The following is a 17,327-nucleotide window of genomic DNA, read 5'->3' on the forward strand; positions in this document are numbered from 1 at the left end:
CGATCCGGAAGAATGGTTTCCTAACAAAGGCGATCAATTTCAATTAGCGATCAAGGTATTTTGGGAAACTATCGGAAAAATGGATGACTCCCAGGTTCTGTTTCTGATCGACGATAGCATAGCCGAAGAAGGAATCGACAAAAAAAGAAGCGTTTTAACAAAACTCGCTTGTTCCGGCAGACACGATAACTGCTCTCTTTGGATGCTCACTCAAGCTTACGTAGCAGTTCCCAAAACCATTAGAAGACAGGTCAAATGGCTGTCTACCTTCTATTGCAAAGATGAAGATGATTTCGTCACCATCATGAAGGAGAACAAAGTAGTTCCCAAAGAAAAGAGGGAGGCATTGAATGAAAAACTAGAAAAAAATCAATATTCGAAATTAAATCTATTTCTACATCCACCCAGAGGATTTGAGTACAGATAAAAAAAAAAAAAAAATGCTTGCTGGCGTGATTTTGCAATCTTAGCCGTAAGATAAAGAAAATCATGACTGAAATTGAAGATATAGTTAACGAGGCGATGACCGTGGGCGTTTTGCCCACCATAGGCGGAATGTCTACCTTAGGCAGTACGGCTACACGGGAGGAACCTGTGAGGAAGTTTGGCGAAACGGCACAGCCGCGGGACGGTTGATAGGCGTAGCAGAGGCAGGAAAAAGCAAAGAGTATTTGGGAAAGAGCATAACCTCCGCTGAGATCGATGAAGCTTGATCAAAAGAGCCTGATGAGACTCTCGCCAGATCTGAGGCTCACATGGGTGGGATAGTAACCAGTTCAATGAAAAAGCACTTCCGTTACCGCTTACGTAAATTTGGTCGGACTCTTCCTTCCAAAAAATTTAGCGATTACCGATCGTGATGCTCTGGAAGAGTCTCTGAACGAAGGACCCTTTATTGATTTAGCTTTAAACAAATGGACCTGTGGGCTGTATCATAGTTTTGGACATATGCTAGCTCCGTTGGAGGCTATTCTGTTAACTAGCAGCGGTGTTAAAAAGTTGACTTTCCACCAGAAGCGAAGTGCACAGTAGACGACTCCCCAAGTATTGATGTGATTGATTGAGATCCTGGAAACTAAAAAAATCAAGAGGAAGTATTTATTCCTCTTGAATTTTTTTTGGTTGGATTCCCATGGTACTTGAGCAAATTTGCTCAGGTGCTGCTCAGGTGCTGCTCAGGTGCTGCTCAGATACTTGAGCAAATTTGCTCAGGTGCTGCTCAGATACTTCTCAGATACTTGAGCAAATTTGCTCAGGTGCTGCTCAGGTGCTGCTCAGATTTTGTTGTAGTAGTAAAAGATGAGTGATAAAGAAACCAAATCAGTAAACGTTCCGTCCAAGGTGGAAGTGTCAACAGCGACAGCAACATCTGCATGAAGCCGGCAAAGGTGATAGCAAAAGTGAGTCAAGCAAAAGTCAAAGACCCAAAGAGGGTTGCCGCTGGAAAGGCATTAGCCGTAAAAAACAGAGAAAAATTAGCAAAATTAAAAGCCTATGAAGCAGCGGAAACAACACGGGAGAACCCGTCCACCATAGACAAAACGTCATGTACACCTTCAGAAAAATCAACCGTGTCAAACTGGTTGTCAAGTCCAGTTCTTGTTGGAGGAGCGGTGGTAAATGCGTTGGAGGGATAGTGGCATATGGGTATTCTACCTTAAACGGTAGTGCGACTAAAAGCCCACCTACCGTGACCACAGCGGTCAACCATCAACCAAAAGTCTATCCTTTCGATGATTTTTAGTTACAATAAAGAAGATGGCAGAAACCAATCCAAGCGTAAAATGATCGTAAACGGCGCGTATCACGCAACAACGATAAGCCTCGGTATATGGGCTAACTTTCGTTCGTTATGAAAAAGTTCCTAAAAATGAAGCCGGCTAATCTCTCGCAGCTTGATGCGGAGGATATTGGAAAGTTGACTTTGAGCGTCTTTTTCGCTCACGATGCTCAGAGATTGGCTCGTGAATCAAGGAATTCTTCCGGATCAAATTATGGCTTAGTCCAAGGAAAACATTCTGTCAAGGTAGGTATATTAAAAACCCTCTTAGCACTATTTGTGCTAAGAGGTTTTTTTTTTTAATTAATAATAAAAGGATGGCACTTTTGAAAATTGAAGATCTAGAGTTGAACAAAGATTACAAAGTTACCAAGATCGATGTTGAAACCGAATTCACTTCCTCGCCAATGGTGACCGATTAAAGGTAGATCCTCTTATTTGGGCCGATATTCCTGATGTAGAGGATGAAATTTGTTGTTATAATTGGTTGGCTCTATACATCGTAGCCGTACCGTCAGAAGTAAAAGAAGAGCCCGCTGTTTTATTTTTCCATACGGGAAAAAGAGACGTCTTTTTGAAATATAAAACCGAACAATGTATGAATTGGTACGACTATTTTATGGCTTATTAGTGATTTTTTAACCACTTCCTGAAATTATAACCGCGACTGCAAAACATTCATTTTTTAAATTTTAAAATAAAGAGAAAATGGCAATGCTCATCGGAGCCGTGGTTAACGCTTTGGCATTTTCAGGAAGCAGTTATTTGTTCAACTCTCTCAGTTCGGAAGAACGCAAAAAACACGATCTCGCTCTCGAAAAACTTCAGCACGACCGAGATTCTTGGAATCTAGAGCGTCTTTCAAGAATAGATTACATCAACGATCAATTAAAAAAACAGGGTCACGCGGAAAGAACCTTTTCGGACGTCGATGACGCGATGAGACAGTATTATAATTTAACGGGAATTTTGATGGATTCTTTTCCACCCGAACCACAACTTTATGATGGAGAGTATCTCGACGAAGATCAAACAAAAGCGATCCAGAACGGGAATTAGCTTTGCTCGGACTGGGATTGCTCGGAACCGGTGTGGTCGCTATCAAATACTTTAGATAAAAGTATTTGGGTGGGAGCTGAGCCTCTAATCTCTGGAAAATCATCGAGAGTTACGGGATAATTTCTTCGTTTGAGTAGGTAGAAGAGAACGTAGTGAATATTGAAATTATTTCTCTTGGGTTTATTTTGTAAATAAATTTTCAGTATATTATCAAGATCGCATAACAAATTAATGCGATCGTGACAAAATCAACGGGAAAATTACCCGTAATTTAAGTAAATCTTGTGAACGGCTTTTGGGTCTGATCTAAAGACTTTTAACAAGTCTTTTTTACTCAGGGACTCGAACATTTTTTTATTTTTTTTAATTTTTTTAACAAACTCGTCGATCAAAATCTCAGAAGTACTCATAACATTTCCACTGTATTTTGAGTTATATTTTGGCAGGCTTTGCACTCGCATGGCTTGGTTCTTTAAACAACTGATTAAATTCAGTACCGTATAGACAAATCGGTTTTTGTTCTGTTTTCAAGGCGAGTTTTCTTTTTACACAATTTGCAAAAACAGCGCTTATATTTACTCGTACACTTCATTTTTGTAACAAACTCGTCGATCAAAATCTCAGAAGTACTCGTAACATTTCCTAGATAGATTTCGATGTATTCTTCAAACTGGTAGGTCTTGGTTTCGCAGTATGTTTTCGGTTGTTGAATTTGGTCGATGTTAACTCGGGGTGAGTTCTCGTTAAGAGACGCGTCATTTTCTAAACCACAATCATAACACACATCGTCTACCATGTATTCTGAGTTACAATTTTTACATTTTGGCGGAACTCTTTGCTCCACTCGTGCGGGTTCTTTAAACAACCGATTAAATTCGGTACCGTATAGGTTGCAAATCGGTTTTTTTGTTCTGTTTTCGAGGCGAGTTTTCTTTTTACACAATTTGCAAAAACAACGCTTATATTTACTCGTACACTTCATTTTTGTATCAATAAAAAATCCCTTTAGACTGAATGTCTAAAGGGATTTTTGTTGATTATAGTAGACTGTACGACTAGTCTGAGTCTTCATTATATTTCAACTCTTTTACTACAAGGTTTAAACTGTGTTTTCTTCTCCCGGTTGTTTTGCTTTCTTTTTTGCCCGTGGGTTTAACAAAAGCTATTGATTTACGAAGTCCAAGTTCTCTAGCCTTTTTTGTTAGGGTAGAACAACTCCAAACTCGAGTGTTATCACTGAGAGTGATAACTCGGATTTTCCAACCCTGGTTTCCATGATCTCAAAATTGGTAATTTTGTAAATTTCTCCTTCTTCTAGTTCAACCCATTTCAAAATTGTGGATCTTTTTTGCTCTTCTAACAAGTGCTCAAATTCTTGCTTCGCTATGCTTGATTGTTTTGCCATTTTGTTCGCTTTTTTTATTAATTAGGATTTTCTTAAACTGTTTTTATTTTTTTATTAGCGGGATTTTTCTTAAATCAAATTTTTTATCCGATTTATTTTTACGGGGTCTGAGCCGTCTTGGTGACGAACACGCGGTTCAATGCCTTCGCGGTGGATCCTTCGTTCCACTCGTTGGGTTTGTCTTTCTTTTCTCGACTCAGCGTGCTCTGCATGCTTCGCCGCCTGGTCCGACCGGTCAACGTGAAATGGCCTGAAGTTCGTAATCCTTGTAATGTTCCTTGCAGACCTTTGATTTTGAACCTATCAACACCCACTCTCTCTTGAATTTCGTGCACGGTCGAAGACCATTTTGGCGCACTGCCTTTAAGTGAAACCTACTCTGTTAACGATGTGTCTAACGTCGGTGCCGGGAGTTAGATTAAGTTTATCCACGCGATTGGCAACTCTCATCGCTCTTGCCTTGTCTTCTAGACGAACTTGCTCAATGTGATCGGGGTTGTGTTGGCTGGGGCTATTCCTATGGCGCTGTTCACACGCTTGTTGTAAGATTCGATGATTTGGGGTAAAGAGTCGACCCAATTGTTTTTTCGGTGTGGAGAAACCAGCGTTCAAATATTGTGCGAAGCGTGAGATGGAAACGATTGAATCGGCCAAGTGGTGCGTGATTTTTAGCGCCAGAGAATTGATGTTGAATGTTGGAGGCCTTCATCAGATCCTGAAATTTTTTCGAGGTAAATTCCGTTCCCGGATCGGTCCATAGGGTTTTGATCGACTCTCTGGACTTGGCGTTATTAATGATCGCCGCATGGCGTCCGGGTGTGTCGGATTTTTTCTTGAGAGGCTCGGCGTACCACGAACCTAGAGTTTGCGCTAATCACGGTCAGGATACTCTTGTGGCGCGGTTCACTCTGGATATGTCCTCAAAGAATACTAGGTCGCCTTGGTAGGTGCCTGGATGTCCGCAGGTGGGAGCATATTCTTTTGGTTTAATCGCACGCTTGGTCATCTGCTGCGAGGCTGTGGTTTTCTTTTTGGTAGCAAAAAGTATCGACTCCATTTTCTTTATCTTTAGCGATGACCCGATGCGTTTTGACAACTGCGACACGAGATCTGGCAGTTGTCTTTGAAATGAGCTTCGAATTGTCAATTCTGTCGATGCTCCAGTCGAGGTCTAGCGGTTCGAGACACAGGCGCAGCTGTAGCCCTGCGCCTTAACTTTTCCCGAGCCCAGCATTCGATAACGTAATCTTTCGCATTAAGCGCTCTGCCCTTCCTTTTGTCCACTATCTTATGATTGGATATCCTCTGCTGAATTGTCTTCGATGCCATATGGCACGGATTCTGAAACACGACCAAGACAATATTCAAAGTTTTTCATATAGTGATGGCCGTGCGCATCCATCTCGCAGTAGCAAAATGGCTGTCAGAATCGCGAATGTAAAGTTTGTCACCAACAGTCTGACCTTGGACGGAGTGACCAGTTCTGCACCAGGGTCTCTTGAAGAGTTTGGGCGCTTGATCTTTTTCACAGTTCTAAGGACTCCGTCACGTCCCTTCACGGTCATCTGACTTTGAGTAATTGCCGTGACTTTGTATTCCGAATTGGAGGTGATCTTATGCGTGCCAATCTTCTTCCAGGTTTTCCAACGGCTAGATCTCCAACTCGCCATTCGAGGGTGTCGTTCAATTTGAACTGAGCCCAGCGGTTCACTCGGTCGACCGATTCGTTGGTAAAGGCAGCGTGAGGGTACTTCGCAGTGACGATGGCAGCGTGGTCCATGGGACAACTGGGATGTATTTCTTAGCAATAGCAAGCGAATCATCTCGCTCCGAAGCAGTTAAATCGTAAAGCCTCGTCATTCTTTTACGATCTTTTGGATCGTACCGTTTTGGAATTTGAAGATCGAGTCTTCGAGGAAATATCTGCCGCATTATTTGATCATAGTAAGCATCAAAGTCAACACTGAGTATTTGACCCACTGGTTCGTTCTGAGCTGGGTCACCGTTAGCGATGAAGATTTTGTCCGGATTGGAAATCATAAAATTGCGAAGCCACTCAAGCTGAAAGACAGGGTAAAAGTAGATCTCTTCAAACAGGACAATGTTGTATTTTGACACATCAAACTTGGTGTAGTTTTTTTTCTCAGAATCCCTCGGTCTACGACCCAATAGTTTGTGCATGGTTATGGCGGTGTAACCTTGTTGCAAAACGGAGGCACACAAAACATTCGTGGGCCATACAACCAGCATGTCGTCTCTTTCGTTCCCCCAATGCAGGGCTAGTCTGCTTTTGCCACATCCCGGTATTTGCCAGTAACCAGCAGGGGTTCGGAGTTCCTTCGCAAGGGCATTCAATTTCGCACTCCTGCGTCCTCGTCAAACACAGTCTCGGTCCGATGTTCGATTATTCTTTTGGCCCGTCGCATGCACGTCGTATTCATCCTTCATAAGAATCCGAGTCTGAGGGGTGGGTTGTTCGAGGTAGAGCGCGGGTTCTTTGACGATCTTGAGTTCTCCTTCCGGTAGAAGCGGGTCTTCGACAAATCTCAGGTTACCAATCCGGCTGCCAAAAGTAAACGACGGGTTAATCTTTGCCTCACGTCTTCTTTTTCGCCAGAGTCGTAAACACGCAGTCCGTTCTCACACCAACGACGGAGTCTCCCAACGCAGACACGATCTTGTGAAGGAGAACCCTCATGCCGTTTAGAATGAGAGCGGCAACCGGTCGATATCCTTCCGAAAGTTCGCGAATGGATTGGTCGATAACGAGATGAAGATCCGGAGCAATCTCGATATTTAAACGATCTTCTCCGTGCGCTTTAAACTTCTTCTTCATCTTGGAACAACTGACCAGATGCCGGCTTGTTGTTTTTTCTTAGCCGTCAGACCGTACACGAGATTGGCTACGTACTTTTTATCTTCGTCTTGAAGATCACTCTGGTACATTTCAGTCAATTACGCTAAGCGGGATCAACCTCAATAACCCCGTGAGGTACTAGGCGTCCTAGGACCGTATACTGAATACCGCAAGAATCGGCGTATCGCAGGACTGATCCGGGCACAAGGTCTTCATTCTGCGGGAAGAGGATCAAGTCAGGCTCGTCAACACGCACCAGGTAAAACACCTCATCGCGAATGTCCTTGGATGGCTGAAGGTCGAGGCGATCAAACGCGGAGAACACGGAATTGTCTTAATGTTTGAATGAAGTGGGTGTAGGCTCGGACTACGTCTACCCCAAATACACACAACTCCTTCGGCCGACGATTGATTAATCCGCATCTCGGGCCTCTTCTGAACCGGTTAAACAACGCTAAGGTTTGTTCATTGTAACGCGAGAGTCCAAATTTGGGAGCCACCTCATTCGACAGCTTCTTGATCCAATTCATAACAGCGGCGTGACGAGCCTCGGACCAGGATTTTCTATCGTTCGCTGATCGCAAACTATGCCACGGGAAGCGCCCGTTTACTCGAACGGTAACCTTGGAATCTTTGGGATGGTTGATGGAAAATCCATCCACGACGCCCGCTTCTGCAAGTCAAACTACCTGGCTCGATATTGTGGTCTTGATGAAACTTTCTGATGAAGTTTTCGGGCTCTTCCCGGTGACGGCAACAATTCGACAGGTGCCTTCAAGCGCGATGGTCAAAATCTCATCCACGGAATCGACGAAGTAAAGTTTTTCGTTATTCTCGTTGGGTCGGGGCCATTTATCAGAAAGTTTCATCGAATTTTGCGGACGAGGGAGTTGGGGTTCGGGTTGCTTTCTCGAGTATTTTTGCCCAAACTCCTGAACGTTTTTATTCACGAGCCAGGCGTGCTTATTATGAAGGAGAATATTAAATCTAGCGTGATTGATATGCGTATTTACCCGAGGTGGATCGTACCTGCATCGAACTTTACCTCTAATGTCAATCACTAGACCCGAAATACGAAATTTTTCCAACCAAACTTTGGCATGCGTCCACGACAGTTTCCAGCTCGAACCTTCGTCGGGTACAGGATCGTCGGGTCTGGCTAGTTTCAAAGACCTTCGTAAGTAAGCAGCGGATTGGGCTTTATTCTCTGCGCGTTCAAAATATCTTTAAACTTTCGAAGAAACGCGGTTGCCATACATCTGCCTGATTGAAATTCAGGACTGTCCCATTCTGTGGAGTCCGTCCAATGAGAAAAAACTTGAGGAGAGGAGGTCTCTGTTACTCCCACGACATTATGATTGAAGTTGACGGGGTTGCTACCAGGCTCGATTGAAACAATTTTTACGTAGGGGGTCAGCGATTCCCTATTTTCCAACCATTCCATCATGTTTAGTTTTTGAAAAAGATCCTGAACAATATCGGTGGTGCTGTCCTTGAACTTCGTAAGTTGTTTTTGTATTTTCCCGCGTTGAGCGGCTGAGTTTAACGCAGCGTGCTCGTTCAGCTCCACAAAGGCCCTGGAGTTTTGGTGGGCGTGACCTTTAGTTCTATCGTGTAAAATTGAGAAGAATTTAGTGAACGAATGAGATCGTTTCTATTCAGAGACCGGTAGCCGTTGACACCCTCTTCTCCCGCCAATGTTTTTAGCTTAGTTTTCGTCATATTCTCGAAAGCATGAGGGTTAGCCAGCAATTCTACGAGCTGGGATTTGTGCAATTTGCTATATCCTTTGTATCCCCTTTCTTTCGCTTGACGTTTCAAATCTTTGAGCAAAGAGGAGGTGGTTCGAAAGGAGATCGTGAATTTGATCCGTGTTCATTTTTGAGTATCCTCGGTAGCCATGTTCTTTGGCGATTCGCTTCAATTCTGGAAGCGTTGAAAATGGTAAAATCGGTAGATCCATCTTGTTTTTATTAATCGGGATTTTCTTAAACCAAAAATTATTTTTTATTAATCGGGGAAAAAATTAAAAATAATTTTTGGAAAAATTATTTTAATTTTTTTTGAGGATTTTTGAATTTTGAGATGCAGGGGAAAAAATTCCCCTGCATTTTTTTTTTGGATAAATTAAAATGCAGGGGGAATTTTTCCGTGTAATTTGGATTGGGGTGAATTAAAAATGCAAGGATGTTTTTCTGTGTAATCCTGTGTACACAGCATTTCTGTGTAATCCTGTGTAAATTGTTTTTCTGTGTAATCCTGTGTAAATTATTGTTCTGTGTAATCCTGTGTAAATTGTTTTCTGTGTAATCCTGTGTTGTTGTTTTTTCTGTGTAATCCTGTGTTGTTGTTTTTTCTGTGTAATCCCGTGTTGTTGTTTTTTCTGTGTAATCCCTGTGTAAATTATTGTTATGTGCAATCCTGTGTAAATTATTGTTCTGTGTAATCCTGTGTTGTTGTTTGTTCTGTGTAATCCTGTGTAAATTGTTTTTCTGTGTAAATTGTTTTTCTGTGTAATCCTGTGTAAATTATTGTTCTGTGTAATCCTGTGTAAATTGTTTTTCTGTGTAATTCTGTGTAAATTGTTTTTCTGTGTAATTCTGTGTAAATTATTGTTCTGTGTAATCCTGTGTTGTTATTTTTTTCTGTGTAATCCTGTGTAAATTATTGTTCTGTGTAATCCTGTGTAAATTGTTTTTCTGTGTAATCTTTGTGTAATTTTTTTTATGGAATTTTCCCCTGTATTTTGCCCTGAAAAAGCTGGAGCCAGGGGTAGGGGAGGAGGTGCAACAATACACACGGAGAAACTGTCTCTTAATAACTGGTATACCAGAATCAACTGAAAGTGACTTTGAGGGAAAAACCATCCCAGAAGATACCGACAATTAGAGACAGAATATTAGAGACACAATCTGGCATGTTGTTTATGTATATCAGGAAACACAGAGGACCGATGATGGTGTCTTGAGGCACACTCGATGTGAATGTGATGTCATGTCAGCAGTTGAGGAAAATTTTCCATTAAGCATAATACATTGCTTCCTTTCAGTCAAGATGCAAATCACAGCAGATCACCATGAATGCTGTACAAGATGATCAACCATATTATTGTGGATGTACCCATTTAAAATTATGCTAAGTACAACACCAGGAACACACAGGGTCATAAACAGAAATTCATCCAGCCAAGACACCACAAGGCAGTTTACAAGCAGTCATTTTTCCAACCACCAAACCAGATTGGAATATACTAAGTAGTACTCCCATCTCACATTGTCAACTGTTCCACGATAAAAGCATCCTTTAAGGGGGTACTACACCCCTGGCCAATTTTGTTCCTATTCTTGCATTTTTCTCAAAAATTATAGCACACTGGTGATAGGTAAGATATGTATATTATAGGGGCAAGGACTACAACTACATACTGAAAATTCAGCAACTCAAAGCAAGTGGTTATTGATTTATTTATCAAATATTGGTTTTCCCTCATTTTTTGACTGTAACTCCACAACTGTTGTCTGTGCGAAATAAAGTTTCAAGTGTATTGTAGGCAGGGGTTAAGTCAGCACTCAACCTATCTATCTTCACCCAAGCACCAGACACCACTTTAGAGTAAATTTCCGTTCACAAGAGTTGGTGGAATGTTTCCCTGCCGACTTATTAACCAACTCCAGATCCAGAGTGAACATTCTGTCGGTCGTCATGATATCACTTGCGATAGATCACTTCTTCCCATTGGTTGCCATTGCCGAAATTTGGCTGTTCCACCTCGTCCCCTCAGACACGAGGGGGACACTTACCGTTGCACTCAATGGGGGAAATCACAAAAAACATGTCATAAAATAAATGCCTCTTGATGAAACAATTCCAAAACTTTGATTTCTTATCAGGGAAATCAACTTTAAATAATAACCAAAGACAAGGTACCGGTAATCATGGTAATGTATTCAGGGCTGTCAACTCTCAAGCAATGGCCGTGAGTCTCACGCATTGGATCACTTTCTCACGGTCTCACACCAAGGTAGTATCATCTCACTCCTAGGTAGTCAATCTCACGCAAAATGCTGGAAAATGAGTAAAATCTCACGCATCATCAAAATACAGTAGAAAAGGTTCTTTTTCAGATCCAATTATGCTGGTAATTCCTATCAGGATTCAGGAATCTTGATCACTCTGTTGTGGTGTTTCCAGATGTTTGATGAAACAGCAACACTGTTTGGTCTTGATGACGTAACCAAACATCCTGGTTGCTGTTTTTTGATGAGTTGATCGTAGATCTTATCGAGTTTGTAAGCCCCCTCATCTTTGTTCATGGTGTTCTGCCCCCTACTTCTTATCCAGATTGCCTCCTTCAGCCAGCGTGTTGTTTTGTCTGTTTCTTGGTCAATGATCTGTGCCTCCTCCCACCCAATTATGTGATTCTCGGCTGCTACGTGTTCTGCTATTGCTGATTTGTGGATTTCTGATGTTGAGACTTTTCTTTGAGCCCTGGTAAAGCTTTTTGCACTTATTTTCTCAGTTTCTGATTTGTGTTCTGAAAGTCTTGTGCCGAACAAACGACCTGTTTCACCAATGTATGTTTTGGGACAGTTTTGGCATGGGATCTTATAAATTGCCTCAGCAGTCTGCAAAGGGTCACGTTTGTCCTTGGGGTGCACAAGCAAATTTTGTAAAGTGCGGTGAGGTTTGAAACAAGAGTAAAAACAGTGTTTCTTGAAAACCCTGGACAAGCGCTCTGACAGTCCCTCTACATAGGGAATGACAACAAAACCTTTGTTCTTTTCTTTGCTGTCATTTGTCGGCTTTTTCTTTGGTTTTGGATTCTCTTTCTCTTCCTTCACCTTATTGATGGTCCATTCTGGATAACCACACTGTTTGAGGGCTTGTTTGATGTGCAACTCCTCTTTGTGCTGATCTTCTGGCTCAGTGACTATGCTATCTTTCCTGTCGAGCAAGGTTCTTACTACTCCTAACTTGTGATGGTGGTGGGATTGGAACTGTAAGTATTGGTCTGTGTGGGTTGGTTTCCTGTATATGCAAAGTTTGGTTGTGCCATCTGGTTTCTTGATGATGAGAGTGTCTAAGAATGGTATGCTGCCTTCTGATTCCTCCTCGTACGTGAACTTAATACTACCTGTCGGATCTACTTGGTCTTGGTTGAGGTGTTCAGTTTTAATTTTCCTCTTCTCTACGCTTGATGATCTCTAGAACGTCGTCAACATATCTTTTCCAGAGGGTAGGCTTACAGGTGAGCGGGGCTGTTGCTATAGCTTCCTCTTCCAGCCATTCCATAAAAAGGTCTACTGCAATAGGACTTAGAGGGCTGCCCATTGCCATGCCTTTCTTCTGTTGGTATATGTTGCCTTTCGAAGTGAAGTACGTTGTGGTTAATATAAACTTGACTAATTCCATGAGATCGTCGACATTAAGAAGCTTGCGTCCATTTTTTGAGATCAGGATCTTACTCCTATTTCCGACGAATGATGTCTAAGGTGATCTCGATAGGAGTGTTGGTTAAAACTAGGGACACCACATCATGCGAAATGAGGCATTCGTCTTCCTTGATAGTTACTTCCCCTAAGTCGTCAGCTAGCTGCTTTGAATTAAGCACGTGGTGACAAGAAGTGCCTACTACGGGACTTATGATATCCGCTAAAGAACGTGATACCGGTACATTATACCCTATCGAGCCAGTATAATCAATTATGGGTCTTTCTTGTGGATCTTAGGGCTGCTGTAAATCCGAGGGACGATTTCAGCTGTGGGGTACAGATATTTTTTGTCCGCACTATTATCTTCCCCTCTTTCTCAAGTCGGCTGAGTATGGTCACCAACTGCTTTTTGTACTTTGGTGTGGGGTCTTTGTCAAGCTTAACATATACACTGGTATCATTCAACCTCTGATCTAAGTCTAAGTCTCTGAAAAAGAACCTTTTCTACTGTATTGTAGGTAGGGCCTATCCCAGGTGAATTCAAATTTGCCATCAAACTGCATCATTTTATATCAAATTAAAGCCCTTGAGTAAAGAAAGCCAACACTAAAAACCTTTTTGTCATAGCACTTTCCGTAGCAAAGTTACATCTAGTCAAAGATTGACTTTCATCAAAAAGATTCTGCTAGCAAAATTCCCCAAAAGCGGCATTACGGGGTGTTTCTAGATCTTAGTCTCATGACGATAGCACCTTTTTTTAATGGAACTGCTATCAAAATCTCTCTGAAATTCCATGTGCGGGTCTCTCATCACCAAAAACAATCATATATTTGGGTCAAGTGAAGTATAGACAACATATTTATGAAGCTTAACATATACACTGGTATCATTCAACCTCTGATCTAAGTCTAAGTCTCTGAAAAAGAACCTTTTCTACTGTATTGTAGGTAGGGCCTATCCCAGGTGAATTCAAATTTGCCATCAAACTGCATCATTTTATATCAAATTAAAGCCCTTGAGTAAAGAAATCCAACACTAAAAACCTTTTTGTCATAGCACTTTCCGTAGCAAAGTTACATCTTGTCAAAGATTGACTTTCATCAAAAAGATTCTGCTAGCAAAATTCCCCAAAACGGCATTACGGGGGTGTTTCTAGATCTTAGTCTCATGACGATAGCACCTTTTTTTAATGGAACTGCTATCAAAATCTCTCTGAAATTCCATGTGCGGGTCTCTCATCACCAAAAACAATCATATATTTGGGTCAAGTGAAGTATAGACAACATATTTATGAAGGTTTCCTTCTTAAAAAGCTTCTTTTTAATTTCAATGTAAATTTGTATTGCCGGTTTAGGCCATTTTGACTGACTAACAAATGTGTTAACTGAGGTTTCCCTGTGATACCTATGCTATGTATTGAACAATCCTGATGAATCTGTTTAAAGAATCATCAAAATAATTTGTTGCTCCTCCCCCCTTCCTCCCCCCCCCCTCCCCCGCTTTTCAAATAGTAGTCGACAAATCCCGGTACGGCTCTGTCTCACGCCAAGCCCAAGCAATTCCAAAAAATTGACAGCCCTGTGACTGTATGCTAGTATTTACATGATTTAGTAATTTTTTTAATAAGCTTAAATTTTTTAATCATCATGATCATGGCCATTGACGCCAATAGTAAATCAAAACTAAGGTTCTACGCAAATTTATTGATATTCAAAACACTGCATTGATGATTAGTGAATGGAATAACACAAAACTGAACTAAATAATGAGTATTTTGTGTCCAAAAATATAAGCTTACCTGGGTTTGACGAACGCCATGATTATATATCCACGCTTTCAGAACAACTTATGAATAAATAATTACATGACGTCATATGCCCGTATCTGTCTGGTTCTTTCTTTCATGATGCAGTCATGTCTACAGTAGCCTAGGCTAGAATTCACCACGACCTTTGCAGGACTTAAACCCCATTAAAAGCTATTAAACCAAGATAACACTCATTGAAAACAGCTCAACTGATTAAATCAGATCTTCTCTGGTTAAATCTACACGACATAGGCCTATGATATGTTTTTGTTTTACCTGTGCAACCCGGGGGGCACTGGTCATTGACAAGGGAGTATCATGCGTGACCACAAAGTCCCAAATAGCACCCTTAACAAGTATTTACGAGGTCTGAAAATTGCACCCCTAATCAAGTATGACAAGTGCAATTTTTAAATTTTATACCCTAAATAAGTATTGACACTATTTTTGCCCCCATTAGAAACAAGTAAATCAGTGATTTTTTGACTCTAAAACCCTTCATAACAACTGGGAAAACACAAATTCAAAAGTTCATAACTTTTAACCTTTATTCCATGCTACATTTGTTTCAAAGGACCCCAAACACTGTGATTTTTTGTACAAGGTATACCCTTTTTCTTAAATTTCCTTGATTCACGATACTTTTACTTGAATCTTTGGCCACGCATGATACCTCTGGTCAATGACCAGTGGCCCCCCTGGGCTGTGCAATGAGCAATGAGCTGGTATTATAGTTTCAGTTGGGTGAACGATTATAAAGCGAATGCAAAGGTAATAATATTGTTTGCGCTTTTGTTTATGAAATGAGACAATAGTGTGCTTATTGTTAACCAACGTTCTTGAAAATGAGAAGTATAATGGTTTGCAGACTTAACACGGTTTGGAAATAATTTCTTCATATTTTTTGGTGTTATCTGTCGTTTACACATCCTTCCTAAAACACAAAAGTGCGAATATTTCCAAACACCTACATTAGCTAAAAATTTAGGACATGTTACAAAAATATATTTTCTAGAATTTCAGAGAATACTTTAAATATTGGCTGGTTATTTTTCACACAGTGGCGTTAACTAGGCAATTGCCTATACTTCTTTCTTTCTTTCTTTCTTTCTTCCTTCCCGCTCCTTCCTTCCTTCCTTCCTTCCTTTCTTTCTTTCTTTCTTTCTTTCTTTCTTTCTTTCTTTCTTTCTTTCTTTCTTTCTTTCTTTCTTTCTTTCTTTCTTTCTTTCTTTCTTTCTTTCTTTCTTTCTTTCTTTCTTTCTTTCTTTCTTTCTTTCTTTCTTTCTTTCTTTCTTTCATTCTTTCTTTCTTTCTTTCTCTTTCAAGTATGATAGAGAAATAAATAAACAAGTAAACAAGTATGATATAGAAATAAATAAATAAACAAGTAAACAAGTATGCTAGAGAAAGAAATAATTAAACAAGTAAACAAATTTGATAGAGAAAGAAGCAAATAAACAAATTTGATAGTTTAGTTTAGTTTAGTTTAGTTTTTATTTAGCATTGCAACAAATACAAAAATACAGAAAAATGGTAAGACATCAAGTACAATGCATCAAAAATTTAACAACAATAATAAAATGTGCACAAACCACAAAATGCCATCCCAGATTGGAACGGCATACACGCCACAACACCAAAAGTTGCAAGGCAAGGATAGCCCATAAAAGCCTGGCTACGTATGCAGGCTTATTTCCAATGGGGTCCCAAAACAAAAAATGGCTGTGGACGAAACAGAGAAAGAAACAAATAAACAAATTTTATAGAGAAAAAAACAAATAAACAAATTTGATAGAGAAAGAAACAAATAAACAAATTTGATAGAGAAAGAAACAAATAAACAAATTTGATAGAGAAATAAATAAACAAATAAACAAATTTGATAGAGAAAGAAAGAAATAAACAAATTTGATAGAGAAAGAAAGAAACAAACAAATTTGATAGAGAAATAAATAAATAAACAAATAAACAAAATAAATAAATAAATAAATAAATAAATAAACAAACAAACAAATTTGATAGAGAAAGAAACAAATAAACAAATTTGATAGAGAAAGAAACAAATAAACAAATTTGATAGAGAAATAAACAAATAAACAAATTTGATAGAGAAATAAATAAACAAATAAACAAATTTGATAGAGAAATAAATAAATAAACAAATAAACAAATTTGATAGAGAAATAAATAAATAAACAAATAAACAAATTTAATAAAGAAATAAAGGAGTACCTTTATAATACCCTACCACATCGACGGCGCCGCGAAGCTGTACCTTTTTTTGTAAAACTACACCGACGCCGGCGCGAATTACTTATTAGGGCTATTTCATTATAAATGACACGTTCACAAAAATGGCTTTTATCATATCTGGTTGATATAATTAGGGTGATAATGCAGTGTTATTAACTTAATTCTAAGTATGCCACAAACTACAAGCTACATGAGCATTTTTACAGAATTCTGTCTATTTTTTGTATAAAAAAATTGCCAAAAGGTACATTTTTAACCCAATTTTGGAGTCCCATTTCATTTTGCCCATGTATTCTGAATTAATTCTTTGAAAAATTAGGTACATTCTATGGCAATGTGCTTGTTGCAATGAAAATATGATATGTGTGGAACATCATGCAAGTTGAATGGTGAAAATTGGTGCAAAAATGTTAAAATTCCGTAGATTCTTGCAAAATTGGCATTTTGCGTTAAATAAAAAAATGAGTGTCCTCTCCAATTCATGCCTCCATTTTTGTTAACATTAAAGAGGAAATATAAACCCTTACCCTACCTGTATAATCTGTGTTATATTACCAATTGATGGGACAGGGCACTGATTGAGGAATTCATTTATTTTACATACAGTAGACCACTTGTTCTTGATACCACAGTTCCGCGTTAAAAATTTGTCCTCTCCAGAACTGAAGTTAATTACTAATTGTTGAAATAAGAAGGGTTATATCATAGAATGTGAAATTTGTAGAGGAAGAGTG

At 39.8% G+C, this 17,327-nt stretch overlaps 1 protein-coding gene across 1 annotated transcript in view; it reads right to left on the reverse strand.

Moving 5' to 3' along the window:
- Positions 1 to 14,399, reverse strand: part of LOC140142520 (dynactin subunit 6-like) — a 61,709-nt gene extending 47,310 nt beyond the window's left edge. The window contains exon 1 of the mRNA XM_072164510.1: positions 14,332 to 14,399. Coding sequence (XP_072020611.1) covers positions 14,332 to 14,351 — 20 coding nt within the window. The 5' untranslated portion in view covers positions 14,352 to 14,399. The remainder of the gene's footprint in view (positions 1 to 14,331) is intronic.
- Between the last annotated feature and the right edge of the window lie 2,928 nt (positions 14,400 to 17,327).

The sequence above is a fragment of the Amphiura filiformis genome, chromosome 20 (assembly GCF_039555335.1).
Source record: "Amphiura filiformis chromosome 20, Afil_fr2py, whole genome shotgun sequence".
In the NCBI taxonomy this organism is placed as follows: Eukaryota; Metazoa; Echinodermata; class Ophiuroidea; order Amphilepidida; family Amphiuridae; genus Amphiura; species Amphiura filiformis.